General features: G+C 33.7%; 1 protein-coding gene across 2 annotated transcripts in view; it reads right to left on the bottom strand.

Annotated features, from left to right (window-relative positions):
* KLHL1 (kelch like family member 1) overlaps positions 1-14,808 on the bottom strand; it is a 355,951-nt gene that overhangs the window by 194,835 nt on the left and 146,308 nt on the right. For both annotated transcript variants that reach the window (XM_032402882.1, XM_032402884.1), the window contains exon 4: positions 4,266-4,462. In XM_032402882.1, the coding sequence (XP_032258773.1) occupies positions 4,266-4,462 (197 nt within the window). The remainder of the gene's footprint in view (positions 1-4,265; positions 4,463-14,808) is intronic.

The raw sequence follows: 14,808 nt of genomic DNA, 5'->3' as shown, positions 1-14,808 counted from the left end.
GAGAGTCACAATCTTAAAAGACTATCCAAAGGAAATATGTTAATATATTACAATGTACTAGATACTTTGTCAGGACAAAATGCATTTCCACAGAGAATACTTATTCTATCATAAAGGATTCTGAGATAGAGTTGTGAAGACCAGTCACAAAGACAGAAAAAGGTAATTAATTGTATAAGGAAATTTATAATGATGCCACATAATCCTAAATAGAGGAATACTAAGATTTCAAAGGAGAGAAAGAATGCCATGAAAAGTTTTAAGATATTTCTTAGGCATGGATGAACTAAAACTGGAAACAGAGGGGTTATTTAGAATTAGATACCAGAGATTCCAGGCAAGAGAAAGATCACGAGTAAAGTATAAGTGAAGGGAATTCACAGCACATGTTTAGGAGGGGTGAAGTCAATTCCATTAATTTTTGAGGAAAAATGCCAGGGGGGTGGTTTAGAAGCTAGGTGTGGAGGACTCCAAATATGGAGTGTGAATTTGCTCTTTTGAGATAAGTGTTGGATTAGGAAAACAAGCCACTCTATGTTCAATACAAGAAAGATTTGTGGACAGTGAATTGACAGGTGGTGCAAGTGAAGGTCAGGAACTTTATGTTAATGGTCTCAACCTTCAGTTCTATGTGAATTGTTCTCGAAAGCACTCAGCAAAGGCACTCCATTCCCCAAGAACCTCCAGAAGGTCTCAATCTCCAGCAGGGAAGTACACTGCTTTCAAAGACTTGCAAAGCAGTTACTTCAATTTTCCATTCGTCCACTTTTCTGCTTTCGGCTGCTTGTGAAGTTGTACCCTGCACCTCTTCCACTTTCCATCCCCTACATGGATGCTTGTTATTGGCAAACTCTAACTGAGAACCAAATGGAGAGAGTATTTCTGGGAGATGCAGTTCCAGGAGTCTCCTCAAAAGGCCCGATGACCTTGGAGGGAAGTGGCAGTGATGATTAGTAGAAATAGACAACCCAGCGGAGAAAGAAAGATCAGATGACTGACATAGACTTCTGGACTTCCCATTCATCTTCACAAAAAGCAAATCAACCTTAGTATTATTCTTTCATATAACCTTTAATTTGAACAGAAGACTACTACTAAAATGAAAAACAGAATGAGAAACATTTACACAACACTGTTTTAGACAGAAGTCTATTCTAACAAATATGTGAAGATGACTCTTTTCCTGCCATAATATTATTCAGCTACAGGAACCCAAATGTCTTTCAAAGTCCCTTCATATGACATGATTATAAAATATTTGTTATTCTTGTTATTCTCATCTGTTTCTATTTGTCACTCTCTAATGCTTTTAAAATATGATGTCCAAAATTAAGCACAGGTCTCATAATGAACTCTGACTAATAATAGAGGGGGGACTATTTCCTTCAATTATTTTGTTGCTGTTTATATATTCATGCAGCCAAAGTTTAAATTAATGTTTTAGAATTAGTTTCACACTTCTACCTAATACTGAGCTTCATTCAAAATTTTCCAATATTTTGCACATGAACCACTGCCAAGTTGGGTCACCTTCCTGAATAGATCCACACAAAATCAATAGCTGAAGCCAAATAACTGGGTGAAATTTCCAAAAGAAAGTTAGCAAAGGATATAAATAGAAAGACGCAGGCAACTAGCAAGGTAAGATCTAGCCATTCAAGGTCAAGTTCATATCTAAAAGTTTTAGCAAGGAAATTAAAAATTAGGAAAAAAAAGTGTTACTTATAAAATAAACAAATAAATAATAAGAGCCAATAAAGAATTTAGTCCCAGATGTACCAGGAAACCTGGGATGATTTGCTATATTAAAGCAGTTAAAAAGAAAAAAACTGATAATATTATAAGTTTGCTCTCAAAGCACAGATTGAATAGATTAGATGAGGACACATGGGTGATTAAACAAGGATCAGAAGCAAAGATATGGTGAAAAATTATAACATCAGATGTAAAACAGTCATTTTAAAGTGTTAGAACTGAGAGAAAATAGTGGTGTAGGAAGAAAACTGGTCAGTAAATTTTCTTCACTAAAATGGTAATCTGTGAGCATCTTGAAAATGATGGAGCTTCATGTTTGCAAAAGAATTGGAAACCATTTAATTTTCAACAGACATGACACAACACATAATCCATTCATAGTCTCAAAAATAAATTAAAGTAGAGCTGTTTAGAATGTTAAGAATATTAACTAGAACTCTTTTATATTTTGGTTTTAAATATATTTTACTATAGAATATACATTTTAAAATGTCTAAAGAAAAAATATTGTTATTGTTGTGTGATAAATTGCAGAGCAGTCCAAGCAGCTGCAGGAAAAATGTCTTTATTACTAAATTAATAATTTCAAACTAGACCAGAAGGGACCATTATCCCTCTGGATATGGAGGCATATTGTTCTTTGGCTTAGCTAAGCCAGGAACTCCTAATTGTAATGAAATGTGCATAATTAAATGACTGCAGTTGGACTTTGATATTTTGGCTGATGAACTATTTGTTTACATTGATTTTACATGGTTCATATAATTTCAGTAGCAGTACTATGCCCTGTCATGGAATATTTCAGAGGAAAAATTTGACAATAGAATTAAAAAGCATATATCTCCCTTCTTTTATTTGTTTATTTTCATTTAATTTACTAATCAGCTTAAAGGATTAAAGAAGAAAAATAAAATAATATTGAAATTCTGTATAAGAATAACAATTAGAAGACTTTTAAATGGCTGACAGTCATTAGTGATCTGAAAAGATGTTGAATCTTAAAATAAGAGTTTTTAATAAGTAGCAACTATAAAGCTTAATGAGATTTAACTCATATAAATTCTTCCCTTGAGTTGGAAAGGGAAAGTTCTATATTCTGCAATTGGTTGTTTCAATAATAACAATCAAATCATTAATAATGTTAATAATGAAAATAAGAAAAATGGCTAACATTTTATATAGGACTTACTATATGCCAGAAACTAGATTAAGTGCTTTTAGGATGATTATTTCTAGGGTATGAAATATTGTATGAATTGTTATAACTGATCATTCTATTCTAGAAAGGAAATCACATGAAAAAAATCCCACACCGCAAAGTTCACACATTTAAAGTGTGCAATCCAAATGATTTTTGGCATCTCTATAAAGCTGTTAAAATACTTATGTATATATAGAAAAAAAATCAAAGAGAAGAATATAAATAGATTTAAATTATTTTTGGAATATTTACCGAGTGATAATTCACTCCATTTAAGCCCATCATTAAAATGGTACAGAAAGTCAGTTATAGAAAAAAAAATGTAGAGTGGTTGGTTTAAACATCTAAATATTTTCACTTACTATAGAAGTTTCCAGGAGTTTTGAAATCCAATATTTGAGTTCTACCAATAAATACTTTACAATATATACTGTAAGTATGATTTTTTTCATCCACAAATCATATAGGCAAAGTCATACCAAACATAATGTGCTACAATGAAAATGTATCAGTGAGCTCAGACTGCTATAACACGATACTACTGATCGGGTAGCTTAAGGAACAGGAATTTCTTTCCCATATTCAGGAGATTGGGAAGTCTAAGATGAAGGGGTAGACTGATTGGGGTCCCTGGTGAAGGCTCTCTTCTAGAGGCTTGCAGGTGGCCGCCTTCTTACTGTGTCCTCACAAGGTGGAGAGAGAGAAGAGGCAAACTCTCTGGTATGTGTCCTTATAAGGGCACTAATCTCATCAAGAGGGACCCATCCTCAAGACCTCATCCAAACCGAATTACAACCAAAAGCCCCCATCTCCACATACTAACACATTGTGGGTAGGACTTCAACATTGAATTTTGGTTGATAACAACTTATTCCATAGTAAAAAGGTTGTAAGAAAAAAAGGCAAAAGAAAAGTTTTTTTGTGGCACAGACTGGTCACTCTTTTCTAGAAAGAAAAGGGAAAAAAAAGGGTAGCTGTGGAAGTAGATATAAAAAGATAGATATGCCAGGAGCAATAAGAAAGATTCACTTAAACAACTTCTAAAATCTTAAACAGTCTTTAATTGCTTTATGGCTTTTTTTTACTATTTATAGGCAATTTAGATATAAAGTCCATTATGAATACGCTTTATTTTTTTTTACTTTGCTATTATAAAATACTATATACTACATTGTGCCCCGTAATAGAAATGTGCCAAGCTTGTAGAAGTCATTTTAAGCAGAAAGAAGTCATTCGATGCAAAGACAGTAATTGTTTTAACCTCTGATAATACAGCTCTGCCTCTATGATTAAAATATTATCTCCTTACCATTGTATAGCTGTGGGCTACCTTCATTAACTCAATACACCCTTGAGCGTCTGCGAAGGCTCGGATCCCCAGACAGTTGGATGGGTGCAACAGCTTCATGAGGAAGTGGCAGCACACTTCCACTACTTGGGGAAGCTGAAGAAGGCACGCTGCAGCAAGAAGGTTTTCAATGGTGTCTTCCTTTAATTCCAAGCAACCTAAACAGTAGGTGAAGAGAATTACGAAACTGTTTAAACCATGTACCATTGTATTATTTAAAACATTAGGCCAATCTGCTAGAAATGACCTGAACCTAGACCCATAACCAAGATAAATATAACTCACTAAAAGCCAACAACTGTTTTAAGCATCTTGCATTTCTTACTTCATGTAATGTTCAAAATCATCTAGTACGTACTAATTACCTGTGTCCACTTCAGAAGGAACTATGCTTGCTCCTTTTGTTGTGAATTAAGAAAAAAAGAAGAGTAAAAAGTAAGTTTCACAAAACGTGTCTACAAGCTTTGGAGAGCAAAGGTTCATGAAGTTTCTGACAATACATTCATGTGTTTATTAGTATGAAGCACCTATGTGTGGATAATGAATATATGTATATAGATAATTTACATAATTATCTATATACATATATAATACATGTATTGTAGATTGCTAATATTGTATTTAACTCACCATACCCATGATTATAATTTTCTATAATTTTTCTTTTTTTTTTTCAGTTAACCTAAAAAATTGAGATCTTTTAGTGCTTCCTCTTTTATCTAACTACTGGAATAATTTATTAATGAATGGGGCTATTTCTGTAATGTTTGTAAAACATTCCCATGAAGGCTTCCAGGCTTAACTATTTGGGGTTAGGTTTTATTTAGCAATTTAACACATTTGTTTTAAAGATTTTATTTATTTATTTGACAGAGAGAGACACAGCGAGAGAGGGAACACAAGCAGGGGGAGTGGGAGAGGGAGAAGCAGGCTTCCCGGTGCTCAATCCCAGCACCCCAGGACCATGACCTGAGCCGAAGGCAGATGCTTAATGACTGAGCCACCCAGGTGCCCTGCAATTTAACACATCTTTAATAAGTTTATTCCCCATTCAGATTTTCTATGTGTCACTCAGTATTGAGTGAATATTTCTAAGTCATACAAATGGCTTATTCCATCTTAGTTTTTGTGGCACAGACTGCTACCCTTCCCTAGAAATAGATTCACTCATTTTCCTGAACACAGGGCCAGGCCACATGTTAATATCGTGATACCTGTCAATGGACTATGAGTAAAGGGTTGTGTATTACCACCACACCAAGGCATTTACGACATGAATGTGCTTCATCCAAGCTCTCTTTGTCTCCTATCAGCAAAGTAAAGATGACATAAAACCCTGGTGGATGGAGGATGCACAAAGAGTAAGGAGCCTGGGTACCTGAATCTACATCAAGAAGTACTAGTTTCAAATAATAATATTCAATATTTAAACTAATAATACTTAAATAATAAACTCCAGTACGCAAATACATTTTTAGTTTTATTGGTTTATTGGTTTTATTGATTCTTGCAGTCCAATCTACTCTAAATTGTGGTTTTAATTTTATTTTAGTTAGTGTGTATCTAAAATTATGGGAAATTTTTCATACTATGGATTTTTTAGTTTTGCCTTCTGTCATCCTTATTTTGTTAAATTAACCTATTTTTCAGTGGATTGCTTAATCATTTCAGAGAATCAACTTTTTGGGTCTTATTAATGCATAATATAAAGTAATAGTAATGAACTTGAGTTTTTAGAAAATTTATTTTTATTAATTTTGCTCAGAAATTATTGACCTTGCTAAATTTGGAAATTCTGGAAAAGTATTGCCTATTTTTATGGAAATGATTCTTCCTCCTTACCTTTGCTTCTTCAGTTTTCTCTTAGACACTATTATTAAGGGCTATGTATTGGATCAAATCATTCTCTCCTCCATATCTATAATTTCTTTATGTATTCCATTCACTAATTCTCTCTCCAGTATACTTAATATTTTGTTTAAACTTGATATGTTAAACTTTAGAAATATTTTATTTTTACTTCTAGAAGTTCTCTCCATGAGAATTATTTGTATTCAATTTATATTTTCATATCTACCTTAAACTCATAGATACTTTTTGCTATATCTTATACACTGTTTAACCTTGACTTATTAAAAATTTAAATAACTTTTAATAGAATTTCTACCAATAGGAATTATTCATTTCACAGAATTTTTAATTAATTCATAAACATCAATTTTTATTCCTGAGTTTTAATAATGTCATTCTTTTTCTTTGATCATGGATTCATTTTATTTCTACTGCTCTGTCTTTATATAACTTTACCACATTCAGTTTTTTTTAATTTTTTAAAGATTTTCTTTATTTATTTGAGAGAGAGAGAGAACATGAGTGGGGAGAGGGAGAAATGAAGACTTCTTCATTTTAAAGTATTTTTTCCTTTATAATTAGTAATCTGTTGGGTGGGGGATAACATTGCTTTCAAACATGACATTTCACCTATAAGTTAACATGTTTAATAGTTAAAGAGTATTATATTTTATTTATGAGTGTCACTGATAGAATAAGACGGCAAAGGAATCTAAAGCATGCTTCCAAGTGTAGCAAGGGATTTAATGAAAAAAGCAGGTAAAGTGGAAACAATAAATTGAAAGGAACAGTGTATAAGAACAAAATTAAAATACTTTTTTATTATGTATTAATTTCCAATTAAATTAGCTACCTAAAGTTTAATTTTAATATAAAAGAGGGACATTATCAATAATAAAAGTTATTTTTAAACATACAAGATTTTGATAAATGCACAAGGATCCTATTACTCGGATATTATCAACTAATAGAATATTGAGTATCATAGGTCAGTTCAGCAGAGGACACATTTGCCAATACCATTCTTGGAGGTTTTTACATTTCACATTATCATTCAATAATAATGTCAAACAAAATATTCATCTGAAGTTGAAAGATTCATACAAACTCGAATGATTTTAAGATAAATTATGTCAGTGCAGCTATTGATATAGATTTTAGGGTATGATATTATAGTAAGCACCATAATGAAGTATTCTACAGGTTATAGAAACCTGTATTTTATAGATTTTAAATGATTTATGAAATGTGTACCTAAACTTATAAGAATAAAAATATGAAATAAAAAGGAGATAACATGACTACATTAAAATCTGTTATTTATAATTGATTATAAGCGTAACAACTTTTTTTTTAAGATTTTATTTATTTGACAGAGAGAGACACAGCGAGAGAGGGAACACAAGCAGGGGGAGTGGGAGAGGGAGAAGCAGGCTTCCCGCGGAGCGGGGAGCCCAATGCGGGGCTCGATCCCAGGACGCTGGGATCATGACCTGAGCCGAAGGCAGACGCTTAATGGCTGAGCCACCCAGGTGCCCCTGCATAACAACTTTTGATATCATTTATATCTTTTAAAATATTGTGATGATTTCAGACCTTCAGAGGAATTTTACCTAAAACTTTCAGTAAGATTGCCAAGAAGATGGTTATATGCTTCCTAGCATGGGTCCTGTGAAAATCAGATAAAAGAGATAAATGAAGATGGGGCATGGCTTTTATAGATTCTGTTTTATTTTGATTTCAGAACATTAGGAGAATAACTTCCTTTAATTTTAACTAATTGTCTTCTGTATTTTTAAGATTTATTTATTTGAGAGAGAGAGAGAGAGCACAGGAGCAGGGGGGAGAGGCAGGAAGAGGGAGAAGCAGACTCCCTGCTGACCAGAGAGTCTGATGCAGGACTGGATCCCAGGACACTGGGATCCTGACCTGAGCCTAAGGCAGACGCTTAACTGACTGAGCCACCCAGGCGCCCCTATTAACTGTTTTCAATAGCAATTATACAGAAAAAAAATTAACACGGTAGCTCTGGCCTACTATTTTTGAAAAGGCCTGCTTGCAAGATTTGCCCTTGACTGGTGTCTGAAAAATTAGATTTCAAAGGGGTCCCCACCATTAACTAATACAAATGGCTCACTGTACCTAAAGTGTTTGTATAAGCAATGTGGCTTATGCTGAACACCTGCTTTCCTTCTGGGAGTCTTGAATTTGGGCACATGCTAAGCAGAGGCAGCCTATGTGATCAGATCTCCATAAAAACCCAGGGCACTGAGTCTCTAATGAAACTCCCTGGTTGGCAACAATTCACATGCTTTGTCACATCTCATTGAAGAGGACATGAAGTGTGCCCTGTGTGATTCCACTTGGAATGGAGCTTTTGGAAGTTTGTGCCTTGTTTCTCTGGGGCTTCACCCGGTCCCCTTCCCTGACTGTGCACTGAATCCTTTTGCCATAACAAATCATGACCGTTGGTATGACTATGTGCTGAGTCCTGTGAGCCATCCTAGTTCAGTGATTTACTATATCTGTTGGTAGATGGTTATATTGCTGACAGACAACTGAGCACCAATACATGATTGAGCTTTGTTCCAAAACACCAGAAAATATTCTCAGCCAAGTCCAGCCAATTGACAAGCCACAAACTTATAAACTAAATAAATGGTTAATGTTTTAAGACATTAGACTTGGCCCAAAAAGTTTGGGGTCAAGCAACTCTTATGCATGAAAAGCTAACTTACAGAACACAAAATAATAAATGTGATGGGCTAATAAAAGAAAAAAGATTACTCAGAATGGATCATAGTCCTAAATGTAAAAACTAAAACTATAAGTCTTCTATAAGAAAACAGAACATTTTTGTGACCTTAAGTTAAAGATTTCCTAGATAAGACATCAAAAACATAATCCACAAGAAAAAAATTGTTAAATTGGACTTCATAAAAATCACTGCAAAGGACAATATTAAAGGGACAAAAAGATGAACCACAGACTGGGAAAAAAATGTGTGCAAAATCATATGTCTGGTAAAGTACTTGCATCTAGAATACATAAAGAACTCTCAAACTCAATAACAAGAAAAAAAAATTTAATGGGCCAATGATCTAAACAGATGTTCCATAAAAGAAGATACATGGATGCAAATGCTCAACATTATTAATGTTTAGGTGGAAGGAAGCTAAAAGCACAATGAAATACCAGTACAGATGCATCAGCACTGCTGGTGGAAATGTGAAATGGTATATCCATGTTGGAAAACAGTTTTACAATTTCACCTCTTAAATGACTCAGCCATTTCACTCCTAAGTATTAACCCAAGAAAAATAAAACAATATGTTGATATAAAAGCCTTGTATATGAATGTTGATAGTGGATTTATTTTGTAATAGCCAAACACTGGAAACAACCTAAATGTTCATTAACAAGTGAATGGATGAACAAATTGTAGTACAGTAGTTCCCTTTATCTGTGGGGGAAATTTTCCAAGACCTCCAGGGGATTCCTGAAACTGTGGATTCCTGAAACCGTGGATAGTACTTAACGTTATATATACTGTTTTTTTTTCCTATACATACATACTTATGATAAAGTTTAATGTACAAACTAAGCACAGTAAGAGATTAACAAAATAACCAATAATACAATAGAACAGTTATAACCATATACTGTAACAAAGGTTGTGGGAATGTGGTCTCTCTGTACTCTGCTGTACTCACCCTTCTTTTTATGATGATGTAAGATGATAAAATGCCTATGTGATGAGATGAAGTGAGGGGAATGAGGTAGGCATTGTGACCTCACGTGACCTTACTGTTGACCTTCTGACAATGTGTCAGAAGGAGGATCATCTGGCTTGGATAGCTGAAACTGTTGAAAACAAAACTGCAAATAAGGGGGGCTACAATGAAATACTACTCATAAAAAGGAAAGAATGATTGATATACGCAACATCATGGTGAAGTATGCTGAGTGCAAAATAATTATGTTGAATAAAAGAAACCAGACAAAAAAATAAACCTTATGACCCAACTTAATTAAAAGCTTTAAGCATTTACACTATTATGACATAAATCAGATCATCAGTACCTGAGGATGGAGTAGGGGCAAGGAGGGGCAACAAGATGGATCAGAAAAGTGGGTGATGAATATATTCATTACTCTGATTATGGTAAAGGTTTTATGGGGTATACATATGTCAAAAAGTCAAATTGTATACCTTATATATATGCAGTTTATTGTATGTCAATTATTCATTAATAAAGACTTTAAAAGGAATACTTCAATGCCAGCAAAGATGAGTTGGACAGACTAGTACCTATATTTTCTGAGGGCTTTAATTCAAACTTTACTAAGAAAATCACAAAGATACTATATTATAATTTAGAGAAATTGTGTGTTATGTGTTAATTTTTTTCTTAAGAGTTTACAATATATAGAACATATTATATTTATGGCAATTTCATATATGCTATTACCATTTAAAATACCTGATCAAGATATTGTTAAAATAATCTTATAAATGTAAATCTAACATATAAAGTGGTGTGTGAGTGTGTGTATATGTTAGTATCTTTACCCTCCCAGATCAACCCTTGAAAAGTGATTCAGAGATGTTAAGTCAATGTAATAAGCCAAAGGATATGTAAGTTATTTGTTTGTAAAAACAAATAGTCCAAATTCAAATACTGAATTTAGCATTACACTTCATAATAATTTAGATCATATTTTAGCAGGCACTTCTTCCTTTTCTGTAAAAAAAAAAGAAAAAGGAGAAAATTTTTTGATTTTCACAGATTACCTATAGACTAATTTTTTCAAGTTACTTATGGTAACTTTGGATGCAAATTTGGAAGATATAAGCATTGTTTGTTTCAAAGAGTTAAAATATTCTATTTTTTTCAACTTGGAATATATCCAATGAAACAACCATTTGTAAAGGTCAGAAGGCACAAATGGAATATTAGTGAGTGTTGAGCTTGAGTGCACACAAATTGAGATACCTCATGCATGATATTTTTTCTTTATATATATATATATATATATGTTTTTATATATATATATAGAACCTGGCTTTCATAGATAGATAGATAGATAGATAGATAGATAGATAGATAGACAGATAGATAGATAGACAGATAGACAAAACGTGGTTATTTCTGTGACAGTCTTATATGGTAAAAAGGCAAAAATCTGCCAAATATTTGACTTAAAACTGAACCTAAAAAGAAGACATGAATACTGTTAATGAAAAAAATCATAATTCTACACATACATTCAAAGTTAATTTTTAAGGCATAATGTTCACAAATGGCTTTAGACATGCAAACAGGGAAAATCTACATGTTTTTACTTTGGGTGCCATAGAAAATTAGCTTAAAAATATCTGATACCTACATGAGACTTTGGATGCCTCCGAGCCTGTGACTATAACAGAAAGTCCTGAGAAAACTTTCCTAAATAGTAAGGACATTGTTATAATCTCTTCTGACAAGTGCAGAGGAAGGTTGTCTCCAGAAAAAATTAATTGAAAGGCTCACCACATCATCAGAAAGCAACCATCTTCTTAAGTGCCTTGTTGTTTCCCTCATAGCTGCCACAGTTTCAAGCTTCGGATTCAGACAGGAAGAGAAATTGGTCCTTCCTGCATGTCTCTCTTGAATCAGTGAAGAAATCTTAACCAAAAGTTTCCCAGAAACCTTTCTTCCACGTTGCCTTGACAAAAATTATATCACATGACCACGCCTAACTCAATAATTACCAATGGGCTAAAACCCCAATAATTGATTTTGACCTTATATGAATTAGATTGATAGAATTAGAGTCAACTTTGGGAATAGGAAGGGAATGCCTTTTAAATAGGGTACCTCCGAATGCATGCTACGTATATGTATAGTCTCACTATAAGTAAAACTAAAGCTACTGAGTAGTCCAAATATGTATCAATAGACTTACAGTGATTTTCTAGAAGAGAATATACTTAAATTTACACTGTATTGGATGAAAATATGTAAAATAGGATGGGGAGGAAAAAGTGAAGATTATAGAAGAATGTGAATTTAAGCTGTATTTTTAATGGTAAAGTGGTATCCTATTGCCAACTGTGCTTTATAACTATATTTTATCTATAAAATCAGTTACATTAAAAAAGAATGCATTTTTCTAGATAGATGAAAAATTGCCTATAAAATCCATAAAGTAAATTAATCTATCCATCCATTTCTATCTTCAGTGGAAAGAAAGAAAAATAATATCATTACCATACTAGAATTGAAACAAAATTAAAAATTAATATTCAAGTAATTCATAGAAAAACTTTTTTCCTAAAATACTTTAAATTTACAGAAAACTTGCAAAGATAGTAGAGACTTCTCATATAATACATACCTATTTTCTTTAGTTATTAACATTTTACATTAGTATGATACATATGTTAAGGGACCAATACTGTTATATTATTATTAACTAAGTCAATACTTTACTCTCATTTACTTGGATTTTTTACGGATTGCCCTTTTTCTGTTTCAGGATCCCAGGCAGGATACCATATTTCATGTAGTCATTTTGCCCCCTTAGGATCCTCTTGGTTGTGACAATTTCTCAGACTTTCCTTGTTTTTGATGACTGACAGTTTTGAGGAGTTCCGGTTAAATATTTTATAGAACGTCCCTCAATTGGGATTCGTCTAATTATGATTACACTGGGATACGAGTTTTGGTCTCATCACATCATATCAAGGGTACATACTATCAACATGACTTATCACTATTGATGTTAACTTTGATCACTTAATAGATGTAATGGCCGCTTTTAGGCATCCAACTTGAACAAGGGAAAACTGAGTAAGGTAAAAGAACCCACAGTGACCCCTGGGCTGAATACAAACAGGGCCGTTAGGCGACCTACTTCAAAATATCCATAAGCCCTAGGTGAACAATGAGTTACTTATACCCAGACACAGATACCAAAAAGGAAATTTTCATATGTTCCCATACCTCCTCACCTTTCCTTCCTTAACTACAAGCCCCCAACTCTGCCTTCAGACAGTCTCTCCCTTGCAGTCCTGCTCACTGCTCCCTTACAGTGTATTCAGTAAACTTCTTTTTTTATTATTCTTTTTTATTCTTATTATTCAGTAAACTTCTATCTCCTTTGTTCTGCCTTGAGTGAATTTTTTCACCACTTGTGCATCTGGCCTCCACACGATCAGGTCACCCCACAGTAGAGGTGGGGTTTGTCATGTTTCTCCACTGTAAAATTACCCTTTTATCTCCTTTTCCATACTGTACTTTCGGAAAGAGGTCCCTATGCACAGCCACACTTAACGAATGGGGTGTTATGCTCTATTTCCTTGAGGGCAGATTAATTACATAAATGATGTGGAATTCTGCATGAGAGATTTGTATATTCTTGGTTATTTATTTACTTAATCATTTATCTACTTCATAATTTACTTAATGATTTATTTATATCAACAAATTACTACATTTTTTGAGTGTCTCAAAAACGGCAGGAGAGTTAAGAAAATTTTGGTTTACATCATTTTATTATTTTTAGTAGGCTTACATGTCTTTTTAACAGTTACCAAAACAAAGTGATTTTTACTGCACTTTGGACTTTTGCTGTCATCAAATTATTCCTTATTCTAATATGCATCACATTACTGGCTCCCTGGTCCCTCTCTCTACCTCTTGTCTGGAAGAAAATCCTGTTTGCAAACCAGTTTTAGAAAACAGAATGACAAGCTATGCCTGGAAAATCCTATCAACTTAGAGCTTATTAATAAACAATGTCTTATGTGGATTCCAGCCATAAGAAAAGCACGGTTTATGTTTTTTGAGCACTAAATATATCTCAGAGTGTTAGAAAATTCAGGGAAATATCTGTGCAAGGACCAGTGAAAAGGCAGTTGTAATAATAAAGGCCATTATTTTTCTAAATCTACCTGCACACCTTTTTCTTCGAAAAGTCCAATGGGTATCAGGCCAGATGTTCTCATTTACCTAAATTGTTTTAAATCTAGTATTCTCACATATCTATCATTTGGAAAGAACAGGAATTGTTTGCTGAGAAAAATCTTGAGTTTTTCTGAACATTCACTTCACCCACATTCATTCATAGGTGTTTAGCTTACTTGACTTTCACCACAGAGTAGATCCCTTTTTTTCAGTATATCATAGCTTGTAGCTCTGTCCTTAATAAACTACACAGATTTTTTTCTACTCCCAGTACTTGCTAGAGTGTTTAGTGTAACACAGGCTGTCACTCAATACTCAAGGAAATTTTAGTTGTGAGAAAAATAAAAAATAAAAAGAATCAACTCATAGTTATCCGAGTTATCCAAACTTCTACTGTAAGTAACATAATTGGTCAACTGGTAAATCAAACACACCACAAATATACTCATTTGGCCATTACAGAATTTAGTATTTTAGGATACCTTTAGGTGGAACATGTTCTTTTGAGTTCACCATCAGTAACACCGATCTCTCTCTCCTTAAGAGAGAGAGAGTGGGGGGGGGGGCAGAGGGGCAGAGGCAGAGGGAGAGAGAGAATCTTAAGAAGGCTCCACATGTGGGGCGCCTGGGTGGCTCAGTCGTTGGGCGTCTGCCTTCGGCTCAGGTCATGATCTCAGGGTCCTGGGATCAAGCCCCACATC

The sequence above is a fragment of the Phoca vitulina genome, unplaced genomic scaffold (assembly GCF_004348235.1).
Source record: "Phoca vitulina isolate PV1807 unplaced genomic scaffold, GSC_HSeal_1.0 scaffold5, whole genome shotgun sequence".
Taxonomy (NCBI): Eukaryota; Metazoa; Chordata; class Mammalia; order Carnivora; family Phocidae; genus Phoca; species Phoca vitulina.
The sequence above is the reverse complement of the archived record's forward strand: the minus strand, read 5'-3'. Positions and strand labels throughout refer to the sequence as shown.